The following is a 21,442-nucleotide window of genomic DNA, read 5'->3' as shown; positions in this document are numbered from 1 at the left end:
AGGTTGTCCTCTGCTGTACCTCCAGGTTGTCATCTACTGTACTTCCAGGTTGTCTTCTGCTTTACTTCCAGGTTGTCTTCTTCTGTACCTCCAGGTTTTCTGCTGCTGTACCTTCAGGTTGTCTTCTTCTGTACTTACAGGTTGCATTCTGCTGTACTTCCAAGTTGTTTTCTGCTCCACCTGCAGGTTGTCTTCTGCTGCACTTACAAGTTGTATTCTGCTGTAACTCCAGGTTGACTTCTGCTGTACTTGCAGGTTGCCTTCTGCTTTACCTCCAGGTTGTCTTCTTCTGTACCTCCAGGTTGTCCTCTGCTGTACCTTCAGGTTGTCTTCTTTTGTACCTCCAGGTTGTCCTCTACTCCACCTTCAGGTTGTCTTCTGCTGCAGTTACAGGTTGTATTCTGCTATACCTCCAGGTTTACTTCTTCTCCACCTTCAGGTTGCCTTCTGCTGCACTTACAGTTTGTATTCTGCTGTACCCCTAGGTTGTCATCTACTGCACCTCCAGGCTGTCTTCTCCTACACCATCAGGTTGTATTCTTCTGAACCTCCAGGTGTTCTTCTGCACCTCCAGGTTGTCTTCTGCTGCACCTCCAGATTGTATTTTGCTGTACCTCCAGGTTGACTTATACTGGACCTTCACGTTGTCCTCTGCTGTACCTCCAGGTTGTCTTCTGCTGAACCTCCAGGTTATCTTCTGCTGCACCTCCAGTTTGTTGTCTTCTGCTGGACCTCCAGGTTGTCTTTTGTTATATATCCAGGTTTTTCTCTGCTCCATCTTCATGTTATCTTCTGCTGCACCACCAGGTTGTTTTCTACTGGACCTCCAGGTTGTTCCGCTATACCTCCAGGTTGTCTTGCTGCACCCCCAGGTTGTCTTCTGCTGCACCTCCAGGATGTCTTCTGCTGCACCTCTAAGATGTTTCCTCCTCCTCCAGGTTGTCTTCTGCTGCACCCCTGAGCTGTTTCCTCCTCCTCCTCCAGGTTTTCTTCTGCTGTACCTTCAGGTTGTCTTCTGCTTTACCTCCAGGTTGTCGTCTGCTGTACCTTCAGGTTGACTTCTGCTATAACTTTGTCTTATTCTCCATCTTCATGTTGTCTTCTGTACCTCCAGGTTGTCCTCTGCTCCACCTCCAGGTTGTCCTCTGCTCCACCTCCAGGTTGTCTTCTGCTGCACCTCCAGGTTGTCTTCTATACCTTCAGGTTGTCCTCTGCTCCACCTCCAGGTTATCTTCTGCTGTACCCCCACGTTGTATTCTGCTGTACCTCCAGGTTATCTTCTGCTGTACCTCCAAGTTGTCATCTGCTGTACTTCTAAATTTGTCCTCTGCAGTACCTCCAAGTTGTCTTCTGCTGCACTTACATGTTACATTCTGATGCACCTCCAGGTTGTCTTCTGCTGCACTTACAGGTTGTATTCTGCTGTACTTTTCAGGTTTTCTTCTGCTGGCACCTCCAGGTTTTCTGCTGGCACCTCCAGGTTGTCTGCTTTACCTCCAGGCTGTCTTTTGCTGTACCTTCAGGTTGTCTTCTGCTATACCTTTAGGTTGTCTTCTACTCCATCTTCATGTTGTCTTCTGCTGCACCTTCAGGTTGTCTTCTCCTGCACCTCCCGGATGTCTTCTGCTATAAGTCCAGGTTGTCCCCTTTTCCATCTTCAGGTTGTCCTCTGCTCTACCTCCAGGTTGTATTCTGCTGTATCTCCATGTTGTATTCTGCTGTACCTCCAGGTTGTCCACCGCTGTACCTTGAGGTTGTCTTCTGCTGCACTTTCAGGTTGTATTATGATGTACCTCCAGTTTTTTTTTTTTTTTTTACTGGACCTCCAGGTTGTAATTCTGCTGTACCTTCAGGTTATCATCTGCTGTGCTTCCAAGTTGTCTTCTGCTATACCTCCAGGTTATCTTCTGCTGTACCTCCAGGTTGTCTTCTACTGCACCTCCAGGTTGTCTTCTTCTTTACCTCCAGGTTGTCCTCTGCTCCACCTTCAGGTTGTCTTCTGCTGCACTTACAGGTTGTATTCTGCTGTACCTTTCAGGTTCTCTTTTGCTGGCACCTCCAGGATTTCTTCTGCTGGCACCTCCAGGTTGTCTTCTGCCGCACCTTCAGGTTGTCCTGTGCTGTGCCTCCAGGTTGTCCTCTGCTGTACCTTCAGGTTGTCTTCTGCTATACCTTTAGGTTGTCTTCTACTCCACCTTCAAGTTGTCTTCTGCTGCACCTTCAGGTTGGCTTCTACTGCACCTCCAGGTTGTCTTCTGCTATACCTCCAGGTCGTCCTTTTCTCCACCTTCAGGTAGTCTTCTGCTCTACCTCCAGGTTGCATTCTGCTGTATCTTCATATTGTATTCTGCTGTACCTCCAGGTTGTCCTCCGCTGTACCTTGAGGTTGTCTTCTGCTGCACTTTCAGGTTGTATTCTGATGTACCTCCGGTTTTTTTTTTTTTCTAATGGACCTCCAGGTTGTCCTCTGCTGTACCTTCAGGTTATCATCTGCTGTACTTCCAAGTTGTCCTCTGCTATACCTCCAGGTTGTCTTCTGCTACACTTGTTTTCTTCTGTACCTCCTGGATGTTTTCTGCTGTAGTTCCAGGTTGTCTTCTTCTGTACCTCCAGGCTCTCCTCTGTTCCACCTTCAGGTTGTCTCCTGCTGCACTTACAGGTTGTATTCTGCTGTACATCCAGGCTATCTTCTGCTGCACCTCCAGGATGTCTTCTTCTGCACCTCTAGATTGCATTTTGCTGTACCTCCAGGTTGTCTTCTGCTGTACCTCCAGGTTGTCTTCTCCTCCACCTCCATGTTGTCTTCTGCTGTACCTCCAAGCAGTTTCCTCCTCCTCAAGGTTTTCTGCTGCTGTACCTCCTGGTTTTCTTCTGCTGTACCTCCAGGTTGTCTTCTTCTGTACCTCCAGGCTGTCTTCTGCTGCACCTTCAGGTTTTCTTCTGCTGCACCTCTATTTGTCTTCCGCTACACCTTAATATTGACTTCTGTTACACCTCCAGGTTTTCTTCCGCTCCATTTTCAGGTTATCTTTTGCTGCACCGCCAGGTTGCCTTCTACTGGACCTCCAGGTTGTTTTGCTATACCTCCAGGTTGTCTTCTGCTTCATCTTCAGATCGTTTTCTGCTTCACCTACAGGTTGCCTTCTGCTATACCTCCAGGTTGTCTTCTGCTGTACCTTCAAGCTGTTTGTTTCACCTCCAGGCTGTAACTCCAGGTTGTCTTTTGCTGCACCTCCAAGCTGTTTCCTCCTCCTGCTCCAGGTTTTCTGCCTTGTACCATCAGATTGTCTTCTGCTGTACCTTCAGATTGTCTTCTAATTTACCTTTAGGTTGCCTTCTGCTGCACCTATAGGTTGTTTGCTGCACCTATAGGTTGTTTGCTCCTCCTCCAGGTCGTCTTTTGCTGCACCTCCAAGCTGTTTCCTCCTCCTCAAGATTTTCTGCTGCTGTACCTCCTGGTTTTCTTCTGCTGTACCTCCAGGTTGTCTTCTGCTGTACCTCCAGGTTGTCTTCTGCTGTACCTCCATGTTGTCTTGTGCTGTAACTTCAAGCTGTTTGCTTCACTCCCACGTTGTCTCCTGCTGTAACTCCATGTTGTCTTCTGCCGTAACTTCAAGCTATCTTCATCCCCAGGTTGTCTTCTGCTGTACCACCAAATTGTCTTCTGCTATACCTTCAAGCGGTTTGCTTCACCTCCAGGTTTACTTCTGCTTCACCTACAGGTTTTCGTCTACTGTACCTCCAGGTTAACTTCTACTGTACCTCCAGTTTGTCATGTGCTGTACCTCCAGGTTTTCATCTGTTGTACCTCCAACTTGGCCTCTGCTGTACCTCCATGTTGTCTTCTGCTGCGCTTAGAGGTTGTATTCTGCTGTACCTCCAGGTTGTCCTCTGTTGTACCTCCAGGTTGTTTTCTGCTGTGTTTCCAGGTTGTCTTCTGCTGTACCTCCATGTTGTTTTCTGCTGAACCTCCAGTTTGTCTGCTGCACTTTCAGATCACCTTCTGTTGAACCTCCACGCTGTCTTCTGCTGCACCTCAAAGCTGTTTCCTCATTATCCAGGTTTTCTGCTGCCGAACCTCCAGGTTGTCTTCTGCTGTACCTCCAGGTTATCTTCTGCTGTATCTCCAGGTTGTCTTCTGCTGTACCTGCAAGTAGTCTTCTGTAACTTTATGCTGTTTGCTTCTCTCCCAGGTTGTCTTCTGCTGTAACTTCAAGCTGTTTGCTCCACCCCCAGGTTGTTTTCTGCTATATCTCCAAGTTGTCTTCTGCTGCACTTTCAAGCTGTTTGCTTCACCTCCAGGTTTTCGTCTGCAGTACCTACAGGTTGTCTTCTACTATACCTCCAGGTTCTCATCTTCTGTACCTCCAGGTTGTCTTCTGCTGTACCTCCAGGTTGTCTTCTGCTGTACCTCCGGGCTGTCTTCTGCTTTGCGTCCAGGTTGTCTTCGACTGTACCTCCAGGTTGTCATCTGCTTTACCTCCAGGTTGTCTTCTCCTCTACCTCCAGGTTGTCTTCTACTGTACCTCCAGGTTGTTTTCTGCTGTACCTTTAGGTTTAGGTCTTCTACTACACCTCTAGGTTGTGTTCTTCTTCATCTTCAGGTTGTCTTCTGCTGCACCTTCAGGTTGTCTTCTTCTGCACCTCCTGGTTGTCTTCTGCTATACCTCCAGGTTGTCCTCTGCTCCACATTCAGGTTGTCATCTGCTGTACTTCCCGGTTGTATTCTGCTGTACCTTCAGGTTGTCCTCTGCTGTACCTCATGGTTGTCTTCTTCTGCACCTCCAGGTTGTATTCTGTTGCACCTCCAGGTTTTCTTCTACTGGACCTCCAGGTTGTCCTCTACTGTACCTCCAGATTGTCATCTGCATTACCTCCAACTTGGCCTGTGCTGTACCTCCAGGTTGTTTTCTTCTGCACTTACAGGATGTACTCTAATGTACCTCCAGGTCGTCTTCTGCTGTACCTCCAGGTTGTCGTCTTCTGTACCTCCAGTTTTTCCTCTTCTCCACCTTTAGGTTATCTTCTGCTGCACTTACAGGTTGTATTCTGCTGTACCTCCAAGTTTTCTTCTGCTGTACCTCATGGTTGTCTTCTGCACCTTCAGGTTGTCTTCTGCTGAACCTCCAGGTTTCCTTCTACTACACCTCCAGGTTGTCTTCTACTGCACCTCCAGATTGTATTTTGCTGTACCTCCAGGTTGTCTTATACTGGACCTCCACGTTGTCCTCTGCTGTACCTCCAGGTTTTCTCCTGCTGCACCTCCAGTTTCTCTTTTGCTGCACCTCCAGGTTGTCTTCTGTTATACCTCCAGGTTTTCTTCTGCTCTATCTTCAGGTTAGCTTCTGCTGCTCCGCCAGGTTGTCTTCTACTGGACCTCCAGGTTGTTCTGCTGTCCCTCCATGTTGTCTTCTACTGCACTTCCAAGCTGTTTTCTCCTCCTCCAGGTTGTCTTCTGCTGCACCTCCAAGCTGTTTCTTCCTCCACCAGGTCTTCTGCTGTTGTACCTTCAGATCTTCTGCTGTTGTACCTTCAGGCTGTCTACTGCTTTACCCCGTACGTTGTCTTCTGCTGTACCTTCAGGTTGCCTTCTGCTATAACTTTAGGTTGTCTTTTGATCCATCATCAGGTTGTCTTCTGCTGTACCTCCAGGCTGTCTTCTGCACCTTCAGGTTGTTTTCTGCTATACCTCCAGGTTGCCCTCTACTCTACCTTCAGGCTGTCTTCTGCTGTACCTCCATGTTGTATTCTGCTATATCTCCACGTTGTATTCTTCTGTACCTCTAGGTTGTCCTTCGCTGTACCTACAGGTTGTCTTTTGCTGCACCTCTAGGCTGTATTCTGCTCTGCCTCCAGGTTTTCTTCTAATGAACCTCCAGGTTGTCCTCAGCTGAACCTCCAGGTTGTCTTTTGCTGTACTTCTAGGATGTATTCTGCTGTACCTCCAGGTTGTCCTCCGCTTTACCTCAAGGTTGTCTTCTGCTGCACCTCCAGGTTGTATTCTGCTGTGCCTCCAAGTTTTTTTCTACTGTACCCTCAGGTTGACCTCTGCTGTACCTACAGGTTACCATCTGCTGTACTTTCAAGTTGTCCTCTGCTATACCTCCAGGTTGGCATCTGCTGCACTTACAAGTTGCATTTTGCTATACCTCCAGGTTGTTTTCTGCTGTACCTCCAGGTTGTCTTCTGCTGCACCTCCAGGTTGTCTTCTGTACCTCCAGGTTTTCCCCTGCTCCACCTTCAGGTTGTCTTCTGCTGCATTTTCAGGCTGCATTCAGCTTTACCTCCAGGCCATCTTCTGCTGCACCTCCAGGTTGTCTTCTTCACCTCCAGATTGTATTTTGCTGTACCTCTAGGTTGTCTTCTGCTGTACCTCCAGGTTGTCTTATACTGAACCTCCAAGTTGTCCTCTGCTGTTCCTCCAGGTTATCTTCTGCTGAACCTCCAGGTTGTCTTCTGCTGAACCTCCAGGTTCTCTTCTGCTATACTTCCAGGTTGTTATCTGTTGCACCTTCAGGTTTTCTTCTGCTGTATCTCCAGTTTGTCTTCTGCTGCACCTCCAGGTTGTCTTTTGTTACACCTCCAGGATTTTTTCTGCTCCATTTTCAGGTTATCCTCTTCTACACCACCAGGTTGCCTTCTACTGGAGCTCCAGGTTGTTCTGCTATACCTCCAGGTTGTCATCTGCTCCATCTTCAGGTTGTCTTCTGCTGCACCTCCAGGTAGTCTTCTGCTATATCTCCAGCTTGTCTTCTGCTGTACTTCTAGGTTATCTTTTGCTGCATCTCCAAGCTGTTTCCTCCTCCTCCTCCAGGTTTTCTGCTGCTGCACCTTCAGGTATTCCTCTGCTGTTCCTTGAGATTGTCTTCTTCTATACCCTGATGTTGCCTTCTGCCGCACCTGTAGGTTGTTTCCTGCACCTTCTGCTGTACCTCCATGTTGCCTTCTGCTGTAACTTCAAGCTGTTTGTTTCACTCCCAAGTTGTCTTCTGCTGTAACTCCATGTTGTCGTCTGCTGTAAGTTGAAGCTGTTTGCTTGACCCCCAGGTTGTCTTTTGCTGTACCTCCAAATTGTCTTCTGCTATACCTTCAAGCTGTTTGCTTCACCTCGAGGTTTTCTTCTGCTGTACCTCCATGTTTTCGTCTGCTGTACCTCCAGGTTGTCTTCTACTGTGGCTCCAGGTTGTCATCTGCTGTACCTCCAGGTTGTCTTCTGCTGTACCTCCAGGTTGTTTTCTGCTGTACCTCGAACTTGGCCTCTGCTGTACCTCCAGGTTGCCTTCTGCTACACTTACTGGTTATATTCTGCTGTACCTCCAGGTTGTCTTCTGCTGTACCTCGAACTCGGCCTCTGCTGTACCTCTAGGTTGCCCTCTGCTACACTTACTGGCTGTCTTCTACTGTACCTCCAGGTTGTCATCTGCTGTACTTCCAACTTGGCCTCTGATGTACCTCCAGGTTGTTTTCTGCTGCACGTACAGGTTGTATTCTGCTGTACCTCCAGGTTGTCTTCTGCTGTACCTCCAGGTTGTCTTCTACTTTACCTCCAGATTGTCTTCTTCTGTACCTACAGGTTGTCCTCTGCTCCACCTTCAGGTTGTTTTCTGCTGCATTTACCGGTTGTATTCTGTTGTACCTATAAGTTTTCTTCTGCTGCACCTCCAGTTTTTCTTTTGCTGCACCTTTAGGTTTTCTTCTGCTGAACCTCCAGATTTTCTTTTGCTACACCTCCAGGTTGTCTTCTACTGCACCTCCAGGTTGTCCTCTGCTGTATCTACAGTTACTGTCTTCTGCTTAACCCCTATGTTTTCTTTTGCTGCAACTCCAGTTCGTCTTCTTCTGCACCTCCAGGGTGTCTTCTGTTATACCTTCAGGTTTTCTTCTGCTCCATCTTCAGGTTATCTTCTGCTGCACCGCCAGGTTGACTTCTACTGGACTACCAGGTTCTGCTATATCTCCAGGTTGTTTTTTGCTGCTCCTCCAGGTTGTCTTCTGCTGCACCTCCAAGCTGTGTCCTCCTCCTCCAGGTTTTCTGCTGCTATACCTTCAGGTTATCTTCTGTTTTACCTCCAGGTTGTTATTTGCTATACCTTCAGGTTGTCTTTTGCTATACCTTTAGGTTGTCTTTTGCTCCATCTTCAGGTTGTCTTCTCCTGTACCTCCAAGTTGTCTTCTACTATACCTCCAGGTTGTCCTCTGCTTCACCTTCAGGTTGTCTTCTGCTATACCTCCACTTTGTATTCTGCTGTACTTGCAGGTTATCTGCTGCACCTCCAGGTTGTGTTCTGCTGTACCTCCAGGTTTTCTTCTACTTGACCTCCAGGTTGTCCTCTGCTGTACCTCCAGGTTGTGTTCTGCTGTACCTCCAGGTTTTCTTCTACTTGACCTCCAGGTTGTCCTCTGCTGTACCTCCAAGTTGTCATTTGCTGTACTTCCAAGTTGTCCTCTGCTTTACCCTCAAGTTGTCTTGTGTTGCACTTACAGGTTGTATTCTGCTGTACCTCCAGGTTGTTTTCTGCTGTACCTCAAGGTTTTCTTCTGCTTTAGCTCCAGGTTATCTTCTTCTGTACCTCTAAGTTGTCCTCTGCTCCACTTTCAGGTTGTCTTCTGCTGCACTTACAGGTTGTATTCTGCTGTACCTACAGGTATTCTTCTGCTGTCACCTGCAGGTTGTCTTCTGCTGCACATTCAGGTTGCCTTGTGCTGTACCTCCAGGTTGTCTGCTTTACCTCCAGGTTGTCTTCTGCTGTACCTTCAGGTTGTCTTTTGCTATATCTTTAGGTTGCCTTCTGCCCCATCTTCAGGTTGTCTTCTGCTGCACCTTCATGTTGTCTTCTCCTGCACCTCCAGGTTGTCTTCTGCTACACCTCCAGGTTGTCCCCAGGTTGTCTTCTGCTCCACCTTCAGGCTGTATTCCGCTGCACCTCCAGGTTGTATTTTGCTGTATCTCCACGTTGTATTCTGCTGTACCTCCAGGTTCTCCTCCGGTGTACCTTAAGGTTGTCTTCTGGTTCACCTCCAGGGTGTATTTTGATGTTTCCTTCACTTTCTTTTTTTTCTTTCTTTTTTTTTTTACTGGACCTTGAGGTTGTCCTCTGCCGTACCCTCAGGCTGTCCTCTGCTATACCTCTAGGTTGTCTTCGGCTGCACCTCCAGGTTGTATTCTGCTGTACCTCCAGGTTATCCTCTGCTGTACCTCCAGGTTGTCTTCTGCTGCACCTCCAGGTTGTCTTCTTCTGTACCTCCGGGTTGTCCTCTGATCCACCTTCGGGTTGTCTTCTGCTGCACTTACAGGTTGTATTCTGCTGCATCTCCCGGTTTTCTTCTGCTGCACCTCCAGGTTGTCTTCTGCACCTCTTGACTGTATTTTGCTGTAACTCGAAGTTGTCTTCTGCTGTACCTCCAGGTTGTCCTCCGCTGTACCTCCAGGTTGTCTTCTGCTGAACATCCAGGTTCTCTGCTGTACCTCCAGGTTGTCTTCTGCTGCACCTTCAGGCTTTCTTCTGCAGCACCTCCAGTTTGTCTTCTGCTGCAACTCTAGGTTGTCTCCTGTTAAACCTCTAGCTTTTCTTCTGCTCCATCTTCAGGTTATCTTCGACTGGACTTCCAGGTTGTTTTACTATACCTTCAGGTTGTCTTTTGCTGCACCTCCAGGTTGTCTTCTGTTGCACTTGCAAGCTGTGTCCTCCTCCTCCAGGTTTTCAGCTGCTGTACCTTCAAGTTGTCTTTTGCTTTACCTCCATGTTGTCGTTTGCTGTACCTTCAGGTTGTCTTCTGCTATACCTTTTGGTTGTCTTCTCCATCTTCAGGTTGTCTTCTCCTGCACCTCCAGGTTGTCTTCTGCTATACCTCCAGGTTGTCCTCTTCTCCACCTTCAGGTTGTCTTCTGCTATACCTCCACTTTGTATTCTGCTGTACTTGCAGGTTATCTTCTGCTGCACATCCAGGTTGTATTCTGCTACACCTCCAGGTTGTCTTCTTCTGTACCTCCACCTTCAGTTTGTTTTCTGTTGCACTTACAGGTTGTATTCTGCTGCATCTCCAGGTTTTCTTCTGCTACACCTCCAGGTTGTCTTCTTCTGTACCTCCACCTTCAGTTTGTCCTCTGTTGCACTTACAGGTTGTATTCTGCTGCACCTCCAGGTTTTCTTCTGCTGCACCTCCAGGTTGTCTTTTTCTGCACCTCCTGGTTGTATTTTGCTGTACCTCCATGTTGTCTTCTGCTGTACCTCCAGGTTGTCCTCTGATGTACCTCCAGGTTGTCTTCTGCTGAACTTCCAGGTTCTCATCTGCTGTACCTCCAGGTTGTCTTTTGCTGCACCTTTAGGCCTTCTTCTGCAGCACCTCCAGGTTGTCTTCTATTGCACGTCCGAGCTGTTTCCTTCTCCTCAAGGTTGTCTTCTGCTGCACCTCCAAGCTGTTTCCTCCTCCTCCTGGTTGTCTTCTGCTGCACCTCCAAGCTGTTTTCTCCTCCTCCAGGTTTTTTGCTACTGTACCTTCAGGTTGTTTTCTGCTTTACGCCCAGGTTGTCGTTTGCTGTACCTTCAGGTTGTCTTCTGCCATACCTTTAGGTTGACTTCTGCTCCATCTTCAGGTTGTCTTCTCCTGCACCTCTAGGATGTCTTCTGCAATACCTCCAGGTTGTCCTCTACTCCACTTTCAGGTTATCTTCTCCTATACCTCCACTTTGTATTATGCTGTACTTGCAGGTTATCTTCTGCTGCACCTCCAGGTTGTATTGTACTGTACCTCAAGGTTGTCTTCTACTGGACCTCCAGGTTGTACTCTGCTGTACCTCCAAGTTGTCATTTGCTGTACTTCTAAGTTGTCCTCTGCTGTACCTTCAAGTTGTCTTCTGCTGCACTAACAGGTTGTATTCTGCTGTACCTCCAGGTATTCTTCTGCTGGCACCTCCAGGTTGTCTTCTGCTGCACATTCATGTTGCCTTGTGCTGTACCTCCAGGTTGTCTTCCTTACCTCCAGGTTGTCTTCTGCTGTACCTTCAGGTTGTCTTCTGCTATACCTTTAGGTTGTCTTCTTCTCCATCTACAGGTTGTCTTCTGCTGCACGTCCAGGTTGTCTTTTCCTGCACCTCCAGGTTGTCTTCTGCTATACCTCCAGGTTGTACCCTGCTCCACCTTCAGGCTGTCTTCTGCTGCACCTCTAGGTTGTATTCTGCTATATCTCCACGTTGTATGCTGCTGTATGTCCAGGTTGTCCCCCGCTGTACCTCAAGTATGTCTTCTGCTATACCTCCAGGTTGTACCCTGCTCCATCTTCAGGTTGTCTTCTAATGGACCTCCATGTTGTTGTGCTAGACCTCAAGGTTGTCTTTTGCTGTACCTCCAGGTTCCCTTCTACTACACTTACAGGTTGTATTTTGCTGTATCTCCAGGTTATCTTCTGCTGTACCTCCAGGTTATCTTCTGCTTTACGTCCAGGTTGTCTTCTTCTGTAGGTCCAGGTTGTCCTCTACTCCACCTTCAGGTTGTCTCCTGCTGCATTTACAGGTTGTATCCTGCAATACCTCCAGTTTTTCTTCTGCTGCAAATCCACTTTGTCTTCTGCTCCATCTTCAGGTTGTCTTCTGCTGCACCTCCAAGTTGTCTTGTGCTATACCTCCAGGTTGTCTTTTGCTATACCTTCAGGTTGTCTTCTGCTGTAACTTCATGCTGTTTGCTTCACCCCCAGGTCGTCTTCTACTGTATCTCCAGGTTGGCTTTTACTGTACCTCCAAGCTGTTTCCTCCTCCTCTAGGTTTTCTGCTGCAGTACCTTCAGGTTGTCCTCTGCTGTACCTTCAGATTGTCTCCTGCTATACCTTTACCTTGCCTTCTGCCGCACCTGCAGGTGTTTTTCTGCACCTCCAGGTTGTCTTCTGCCGCACTTCCAAGCTGTTTCCTCCTCCTCCAGATTTACTATTGCTGTACCTCCAGGTTGTCTTCTGTTATACCTCAAGGTTGTCTTCTGCTGCAACTTCAAGCTGTTTGCTTCACTCCTAGGTTGTCTTCTGCTGTAACTGCATGTTTTCTTCTGCTCTAACATCAAGCTGTTTGCTTCACCCCCAGGTTGTCTTCTGCTGTACCTCTAAATTATCTTCTGCTATACTTTCAAGCTATTTGCTTCACCTCGAGGTATTCTTTTGCATCACGTTCAGTTTTCGTCTGCTGTACCTCCAGATTGTCATCTGCTGTACCTCAAATTTGACCTCTGCTGTACCTCCAGGTTGTCTTCTGCTGTACCTCCAACTTGGCCTCTGCTGTACCTCCAAGTTGTGTACTGCTGCACTTACAGGTTGTATCTGACCTCCAGTTGGTCTTTTGCTGCAACTCCAGGTTGTCTTTTGCTGCACCTCCAGGTTGTCCTCTGCTACACCTCCAAGCTGTGTCCTCCTCCTCCAGGTTTTTTGCTGATGTACCTTCAGGTTGTCCTCTGCTGTCCCTTCAGATTATCATGTGCTATATCTTTAGGTTGCCTTCTGCTGCACCTGTAGGTTGTTTGCAGCTCCTCCAGGTTGTCTTTCTTGCACGTCCAAGCTGTTTCTTTCTGCTCCAGTTGTCTTCTGCTGCTCCTCCAAGCTGTTTCCTCCTCCTTCAGGTTGTCTTCTGCTGCATCTCCAAGCTGTTTCTTCCTCCTCCAGGTTTCCTACTGCTGTACCTTTAGGTTCTCTTCTGCTTTACCTCCAGGTTGTTGTTTGCTGTAACTTCAGGTTGTCTTCTGCTATACCTTCAGGTTGTCTTCTGCTATACCTTTAGGTTGTCTTCTGCTCCGTCTTCAGGTTGTTTTCTCCTGCTCCACCAGTTGTCTTCTGCTATACCTCCAGGTTGTCCTTTGCTCCACCTTCAGGTTGTCTTCTGCTATACCTCCACTTTGTATTTTACTGCACTAGCAGGTTTTCTTCTGCTGCACCTCCAGGTTGTATTCTGCTGTACCTCCAGGTTTTCTACTGGACCTCCAGGTTGTCCTCTGCTGTACCTCCTAATTGTCATTTGCTGTACTTCCAAGTTATCCTATGATGTACCTTCAAGTTGTCTTCTGCTCTACTTAGAGGTTGCATTCTGCTGTACCTTCAGGTTGTTTTCTGCTGTACCTGAAGGTTGTCATCTGCTTTACCTTTAGGTTGTCTTCTTTTGTACCTCTTGGTTGTCCTCTGCTCCACCTTCAGGTTGTCTTCTGCTGCACTTTCAGGTTGTATTCTGCTGTACCTTCAGGTATTCTTATGCTGTCACCTGCAGGTTGTCTTCTGCTGCACATTCACGTTGCCTTGTGCTGTACCTCCAGGTTGTCTGCTTTACCTCCAGGTTGTCTTCTGCTGTACCTTCAGGTTGTCTTCTGGTGTATCGTTAGGGTGTCTTCTGCTCCATCTTCAGGTTGTCTTCTGCTGCACGTCCAGGTTGTCTTCTGCTATACCTCCAGGTTGTCCTCTGCTCCACCTTCAGGCTGTCTTCTGCTGCACCTCCAGGTTGTATTCTGCTGTATCTTCACGTTGTATTTTGCTGTACCTCCAGGTTTTCCTCCGCTGTACTTCAAGGTTGTCTTCTGCACCTTCAGCTGTATTCTAATGTGCCTCCACGTGTTTTTTTTCTTTTACTGGACCTTCAAGTTGTCCTCTGCTGTACCTTCAGGTTATCATCAGCTGTACTTCCAAGTTGTCCTCTGCTATACCTCCAGGTTGTCTTCTGATGCACTTTCAGGTTGTATTCTGCTGTACCTCCAGGTCATCTTCTGCTGTACCTCCAGGTTGTCTCTCTGCTCAGTCCTTCCAGGTTGTCTCTTCTGTAGTCCATGTTGTCCTCTGCTCCACCTTCAGGTTGTCTTCTGCTGCACTTTTCAGGTTGTCTTCTGCTGCACTTTTCAGGTTGTCTTCTACTGCACCTCCAGGTTGTCTTCTTCGGCACCTCCTGATTGTATTTTGTTGTACCTCCATGTTGTCTTCTGCTGTACCTCCAGGTTGTCTTCTCCTGCACCTCCAATTTGTCTTTTGCTATCCCTCCAGATTGCCCTCTGCTCTACCTTCAGCAGTCTTTGCTGTACCTACATGTTGTATTCTGCTGTATCTCCACGTTTTATTCTTCTGTACCTCAAGGTTGTCCTCCGCTGTACCTACAGGTTGTCTTCTGCGTCACGTCCAGGCTGTATTCTGCTCTACCTCCAGGTTTTCGTCTAATGAACCTTCAAGTTGTTCTCATCTGTACCTCCAGGTTGTCATCTGCTGTAGTTCTAGGATGTATTTTGTTGTACCTCCAGGTTGTCCTCCGATGTACCTCGAGGTTGTTTTCTGCTGCACCTCCAGGTTGTATTCCGCTGTGCTCCAAATTTTTGACTGTACCTCCAGGTTGTCCTCTGCTGTACTTTCAGGTTGCCATCTGTGTACTTCCAAAATGTCCTCTGCTACACCTCCAGGTTGTCTTCTGCTACACTTACAGGTTGTATTTTGCTATACCTCCAGGTTGTTTTTTGCTGTACCTCCAGGCTGTCTTCTGCTGGAACTCCAGGTTGTCTTCTTCTTACTTCCAGGTTTTCTCTGCTCCACATTCAGGTTGTCTTCTGCTGCACTTTCAGGTTGCAATCTGCTGTACCTCAATGTATTCTGCTGCACCTCCAGATTGTCTTCTTCTTCAACTCCAGATTGTATTTTGCTGTACCTCCAGGTTGACTTCTGCTGTACCTCCAGGTTGTCTTATACTTGATCTCCAGGTTGTTCTCTGCTGTTCCTCCAGGTTGTCTTCTGCTGCACCTTTAGGTTTCTTCTGCTGTATCTCCAGTTTGTCTTCTGCTGCACCTCCAGCTTGTCTTCTGTTACACCTCCAGGTTTCCTTCTGCTTCATTTTCAGGTTTATCTTCTGCTACACCGCCAGGTTGCCTTCTACTGGCCCTCCAGGTTGTTCTGCTATACCTCCATGGTTGTCTTCTTCTCCATCTTCAGGTTGTCTTCTGCTGCACCTCCAGGTAGTCTTCTGCTATATTTCCAGCTTGTCTTCTGCTGTAACTTCAAGCTGTTTGTTTCACCTTCAGGTTGTCTTCTGCTGTACCTCCAGGTTGTTGTTTGGTGCACCTCAAACCTGTTTCCTCCTCCTCCAGGTATTCTGCTGCTGTACCTTCAGGTTGTCCTATGATTTACCTCCAGGTTGTCTGTTATACCTTTAAGTTGCCTTCTGCCGCACCTGTAGGTTGTTTTCTGCTCCTCTTCAGGTTGTCTTCTGCTGCACTTTCAGGTTTTCTTAACCTGCACCTCCTGGTTGTATTCTGCTGTACCTCAAGGTTGTCCTCAGCTGTACCTCCAGGTTGTCTTCTGCTGCACCTCCTGGTTGTATTCTGCTGTACCTCCAGGGTTTCTTCTACTGTACCTCCAGGTGTCCTCTGCTGTACCTCCAGGTTGTCATCTGCTCTACTTCCAAGTTTTCCTCTGCTCCACCTTCAGGTTGTCTTCTGCTGTACCTCCAGGTTATCTTCTGCTGTATCTCCAGTTGTCTTCTGCTTTACGTCCGGGTTTTCTTCTTCTGTACCTTCAAGTTGTCTCTGCTCCACTTCGTTATCTCTGCTCACTTACAGTGCATTCTGCTGTACCTCCAGGTTTCTTCTGCTGCACCTCCAGGTTGTCTTGTGCTATACCTTCAGGTTGTCTTCTGCTCCATCTTCAGGTTGTCTTCTGCTGCACCTCCAAGTTGTCATGTTGCTATACCTCCAGGTTGTCTCTGCTATACCTCAGGTTGTTTCTGCTATACCTCCAGGTTGCTTCTGCTGTAACTTCATGCTGTTTGCTTCACCCCCAGGTCGTCTTCTGCTGTATCTCCAGGTTGTCTTTTACTGTACCTCCAAGCTGTTTCCTCCTCCTCTAGGTTTTCTGCTGCAGTACCTTCAGGTTGTCCTCTGCTGTACCTTCAGATTGTCTCCTGCTATACCTTTAGCTTGCCTTCTGCCGCACCTGTAGGTGTTTTTCTGCACCTCCAGGTTGTCTTCTGCCGCACTTCCAAGCTGTTTCCTCCTCCTCCAGATTTACTATTGCTGTACCTCCAGGTTGTCTTCTGTTATACCTCAAGGTTGTCTTCTGCTGCAACTTCAAGCTGTTTGCTTCACTCCTAGGTTGTCTTCTGCTGTAACTGCATGTTTTCTTCTGCTCTAACATCAAGCTGTTTGCTTCACCCCCAGGTTGTCTTCTGCTGTACCTCCAAATTATCTTCTGCTATACTTTCAAGCTATTTGCTTCACCTCGAGGTATTCTTTTGCATCACGTTCAGTTTTCGTCTGCTGTACCTCCAGATTGTCATCTGCTGTACCTCAAATTTGACCTCTGCTGTACCTCCAGGTTGTCTTCTGCTGTACCTCCAACTTGGCCTCTGCTGTACCTCCAAGTTGTGTACTGCTGCACTTACAGGTTGTATTCTGCTGTACCTCCAGGTTGTCTTCTGCTGTACCTCCAGGTTGTCTTCTGCTTTACCTCCTGGTTGTCTTCTTCTGTACCTTCAAGTTGTCCCCTGCTCCACCTTCAGGTTTTCTTCCACTGCACTTACAGGTTGTATTCTGCTGTACCCCTAGGATTCTTCTCCTCCACCTTCAAATTGTATTCTGCTGCACTTACAGGTATTCTGCTTTACCTCCAGGTTTTCTTCTGCTGCACCTCCAGGCTGTCTTCTCCTGCACCTTCTGGTTGTCTTCTTCTGAACCTCCATGTTTTCTTCTGCTACACCTCCGGGTTGTCTTCTACTGCACCTCCAGGTTGTTTTATACTGGTCCTCCAGGTTGTCCTCTGCTGAACTCTATGTTTTCTTCTGCTGCACCTCCAGTTTGTCTTCTGCTGTACTTCTAGGTTGTCTTGTGTTATACATCCAGATTTTCTTCTGCTCCATCTTCAGGTTATCTTCTGCTGCACCGCCAGGTTGTCTTCTACTGGACCTCCAGGTTGTCTTCTGCTGCACCTCCAAGCTGTTTTCTCCTCCTCCAGGTATTCTGCTGGTGTACCTTCAGGTTGTCCTCTGCTCTACCTTCAGATTATCATCTGCTATACCTTTAGGCTGCCTTCTGCCACACCTGTAGGTTGTTTGCAGTACCTCCAAGTTGTCTTCTGTTGCACGCCCAAGCTGTTTCCTTCTCCTCCAGGTTGTCTTCTGCTGCACCTCCAAGCTGTTTCCTCCTCCTTCAGGTTGACTTCTGCTGCACCTCCAAGCTGTTTCCTCCTCCTCCAGGTTTTCTACTGCTGTACCTTGGTTGCCTTCTGCTTTACCTCCAGGTTGTCGTTTGCTGTACCTTCAGGTTGTCTTTTGGTATAACTTTAAGTTGTCTTCTGCTCCGTCTTCAGGTTGTCTTCTCCTGCATCTCCAGGTTGTCTTCTGCTATACCTCCATGTTGTCCTTTGCTCTACCTTCAGGTTATCTTCTGCTATACCTCCACCTTGTATTCTGCTATGTTTGCAGGTTATCTTCTGCTGCACCTCCAGGTTGTCTTCTGCTGCACATTCAGGTTGCCTTGTGCTGTACCTCCAGGTTGTCTTCTGCTGTACCTTCAGGTTGTCTTTTGCTATATCTTTAGGTTGCCTTCTGCTCCATCTTCAGGTTGTCTTCTGCTGCACCTCCTTCAGGTTGTCTTCTCCTGCACCTCCAGCATGTCTTCTGCTATACCTCAAGGTTGTCTTCTGCTCCACCTTCAGGCTGTCTTCTGCTGCACCTCCAGGTTGTATTCTGCTGTATCTCGACGTTGTATTCTGCTGTACCTCCAGGTTGTCCTCCGCTGTACCTCAAGTGTGTCTTCTGCTGCTCCTCCAGGTTGTATTCTGATGTACCTACACATTTTTCTTGCTTTTACTGGAACTTCAGGTTGTCCTTTGCTGTACCTTCAGGTTATCATCAGCTGTACTTCCAAGTTGTCCTCTACTATACCTCGAGGTTGTCTTCTGCTGCACTTCCAGGCTGTATTCTGCTGTACCTCCAGGTTATCTTCTGCTGTACCTCCAGGTTGTCTTCTGCTGCAGCTCCAGGTTGTCTTCTTCTGTAAGTCCAGGTTATTCTTTGCTCCACCTTCAGGTTGTCTTCTGCTGCACTTACAGGTTGTATTCTGCTGCACCTCCAGGTTTTCTTCTGCAGCACCTCCAGGTTGTCTTCTTCTGCACCTCCTGATTGTATTTTGCTGTACTTCCTTGCTGTCTTCTGCTGTACCTCCAGGTTGTCTGATACTGGACCTCCAGGTTGTCTTATACTGGACCTCCAGGTTGTCCTCTGTTGTACCTCCAGGTTGCCCTCTGCTGAACCTCCAGGTTTTCTTCTGCTCTACCTCCAGGTTGTCTTCTGCTTTACCTCCAGGTTGTCTTTTTCTGTACCTTCAAGTTGTCCTCTGCTCCACCTTCAGGTTGTCTTCTCCTGCATTTACGTATTGTATTCTGCTGTACCTCCAGGTTTTCTTTTGCTGCACCTCCACTTTGTCTTCTGCATATGTTTACGTTGACTTCTGCTCCATCTTCAGGTTGTCTTCTGCTGCACCTCCAAGTTGTCTTGTGCTATACCTTCAAATTGTCTTGTGCTATACCTCCAGGTTGTCTTCAGCTGTAACTTCAAGCTCCTTGTTTCTCCTCAGGTTGTCTTCTGCTGTATCTGCAGGTTGGCTTTTGCTGCACCTCCAAGCTATTTCTTCCTTCTCCTCCAGGTTTTCTGCTGATGTACCTTCTGGTTTTCCTCTGCTGTAACTTCAGATTGACTTCTGCTATACCTTTAGGTTGCCCTCTGCACCACATGTAGGTTGTTTGCTGCACCTCCAGGTTGTCTTCTGCTGCACCTCCAAGCTGTTTCCTCATCCTCCAGGTTTTTGCTGCTGTACCTCCAGCTTTTCTTCTGCTCTACCTCCAGGTTGTCTTCTTCTGTACCTCCATGTTGTCTTCTGCTGCACCTTTAAGCTGTTTGCTTCACTCCTAGGTTCTCTTCTGCTGTAACTGCATGTTGTCTTCTGCTGTCACTTGAAGCTGTTTGCTTCACTCCAGGTTGTCTTCTGCTGTACCTCCAAATTGTCTTCTGCTATACTTTCAAGCTATTTGCTTCACCTTTAGGTTTTTTTTGTCCTTCACCTCCATTTTTCGTCTGCTGTACCTCCAGGTTGTCTTCTACTGTACCTCCAGGTTGTCATCTGCTGTACCTCAAATTTGACCTCTGCTGTACCTCCAGGTTGTCTTCTGCTGTACCTCCAAGTTTGCCTCTGCTGCATTTCCAGGTTGTGTTCTGCTGCACTTGCAGGTTGTATTCTGGTATACCTCCAGGTTCTCTTCTGTTGCACCTCCAGGTTGTCTTCTGCTTTACCTCCAGGTTGTCTTCTTCTGTACCTTCATGTTGTCCCGTGCTCCACCTTCAGGTTTTCTTCTGCTGCACCTTCAGGTTGTCTTCTGCTGCACTTCCAGGTTTGCTTCTGCTGCACCTCCAGGTTGTCTTCTACTGCACCTCCAGATTGTATTTTGCAGTACCTGCAGGTTGTCTTATACTAGAACTCCAGGTTGTCCTCTGCTGTACCTCCAGGTTGTCTTCTGCCGAACCTCCATGTTTTCTTTTGCTGCACCTCCGGTTTGTCTTCTGCGGCACCTCCAGTTTGTCTTTTGCTGTACTTCCAGGTTTTCTTCTGCTCCATCTTCAGGTTACCTTCTGCTGCACCGCCAGGTTGTCTTCCACTGGATTTGCAGGTTGTTCTGCTATACCTCCAGTTGGTCTTTTGCTGCAACTCCAGGTTGTCTTTTGCTGCACCTCCAGGTTGTCCTCTGCTACACCTCCAAGCTGTGTCCTCCTCCTCCAGGTTTTTTTGCTGATGTACCTTCAGGTTGTCCTCTGCTGTCCCTTCAGATTATCATGTGCTATATCTTTAGGTTGCCTTCTGCTGCACCTGTAGGTTGTTTGCAGCTCCTCCAGGTTGTCTTTTCTTGCACGTCCAAGCTGTTTCTTTCTGCTCCAGGTTGTCTTCTGCTGCTCCTCCAAGCTGTTTCCTCCTCCTTCAGGTTGTCTTCTGCTGCATCTCCAAGCTGTTTCTTCCTCCTCCAGGTTTCCTACTGCTGTACCTTTAGGTTCTCTTCTGCTTTACCTCCAGGTTGTTGTTTGCTGTAACTTCAGGTTGTCTTCTGCTATACCTTCAGGTTGTCTTCTGCTATACCTTTAGGTTGTCTTCTGCTCCGTCTTCAGGTTGTTTTCTCCTGCTCCACCAGGTTGTCTTCTGCTATACCTCCAGGTTGTCCTTTGCTCCACCTTCAGGTTGTCTTCTGCTATACCTCCACTTTGTATTTTACTGCACTAGCAGGTTTTCTTCTGCTGCACCTCCAGGTTGTATTCTGCTGTACCTCCAGGTTTTCTACTGGACCTCCAGGTTGTCCTCTGCTGTACCTCCTAATTGTCATTTGCTGTACTTCCAAGTTATCCTATGATGTACCTTCAAGTTGTCTTCTGCTCTACTTAGAGGTTGCATTCTGCTGTACCTTCAGGTTGTTTTCTGCTGTACCTGAAGGTTGTCATCTGCTTTACCTTTAGGTTGTCTTCTTTTGTACCTCTTGGTTGTCCTCTGCTCCACCTTCAGGTTGTCTTCTGCTGCACTTTCAGGTTGTATTCTGCTGTACCTTCAGGTATTCTTATGCTGTCACCTGCAGGTTGTCTTCTGCTGCACATTCACGTTGCCTTGTGCTGTACCTCCAGGTTGTCTGCTTTACCTCCAGGTTGTCTTCTGCTGTACCTTCAGGTTGTCTTCTGGTGTATCGTTAGGGTGTCTTCTGCTCCATCTTCAGGTTGTCTTCTGCTGCACGTCCAGGTTGTCTTCTGCTATACCTCCAGGTTGTCCTCTGCTCCACCTTCAGGCTGTCTTCTGCTGCACCTCCAGGTTGTATTCTGCTGTATCTTCACGTTGTATTTTGCTGTACCTCCAGGTTTTCCTCCGCTGTACTTCAAGGTTGTCTTCTGCACCTTCAGGCTGTATTCTAATGTGCCTCCACGTGTTTTTTTTCTTTTACTGGACCTTCAAGTTGTCCTCTGCTGTACCTTCAGGTTATCATCAGCTGTACTTCCAAGTTGTCCTCTGCTATACCTCCAGGTTGTCTTCTAATGCACTTTCAGGTTGTATTCTGCTGTACCTCCAGGTCATCTTCTGCTGTACCTCCAGGTTGTCCTCTGCTGCAGCTCCAGGTTGTCCTCTTCTGTAGGTCCATGTTGTCCTCTGCTCCACCTTCAGGTTGTCTTCTGCTGCACTTTTCAGGTTGTCTTCTGCTGCACTTTTCAGGTTGTCTTCTACTGCACCTCCAGGTTGTCTTCTTCGGCACCTCCTGATTGTATTTTGTTGTACCTCCATGTTGTCTTCTGCTGTACCTCCAGGTTGTCTTCTCCTGCACCTCCAATTTGTCTTTTGCTATCCCTCCAGATTGCCCTCTGCTCTACCTTCAGCCAGTCTTTTGCTGTACCTACATGTTGTATTCTGCTGTATCTCCACGTTTTATTCTTCTG

At 47.8% G+C, this 21,442-nt stretch overlaps 1 protein-coding gene across 1 annotated transcript; it reads left to right on the top strand.

Moving 5' to 3' along the window:
• The first annotated feature begins 15,748 nt into the window (after positions 1–15,748).
• Positions 15,749–18,883, top strand: LOC139748191 (uncharacterized). The gene is made up of 2 exons (XM_071660998.1): positions 15,749–16,039; positions 16,083–18,883. Exon 2 carries the CDS (start codon positions 17,401–17,403, stop codon positions 18,670–18,672), a length of 1,272 nt encoding a protein of 423 aa, XP_071517099.1. The 5' UTR covers positions 15,749–16,039; positions 16,083–17,400; the 3' UTR covers positions 18,673–18,883.
• The last annotated feature ends 2,559 nt before the right edge of the window (positions 18,884–21,442 follow it).

Source organism: Panulirus ornatus, chromosome 73 (genome assembly GCF_036320965.1).
Source record: "Panulirus ornatus isolate Po-2019 chromosome 73, ASM3632096v1, whole genome shotgun sequence".
Lineage (NCBI taxonomy): Eukaryota > Metazoa > Arthropoda > Malacostraca > Decapoda > Palinuridae > Panulirus > Panulirus ornatus.
Note: the sequence above shows the minus strand (reverse complement) of the source record. Positions and strands in the feature narration are given on the sequence as shown.

Bases quoted from the DNA above. Each gene is read 5' to 3' on its own strand.
- LOC139748191 (XM_071660998.1), top strand. From the start codon at position 17,401: ATGTTTGCAGGTTATCTTCTGCTGCACCTCCAGGTTGTCTTCTGCTGC.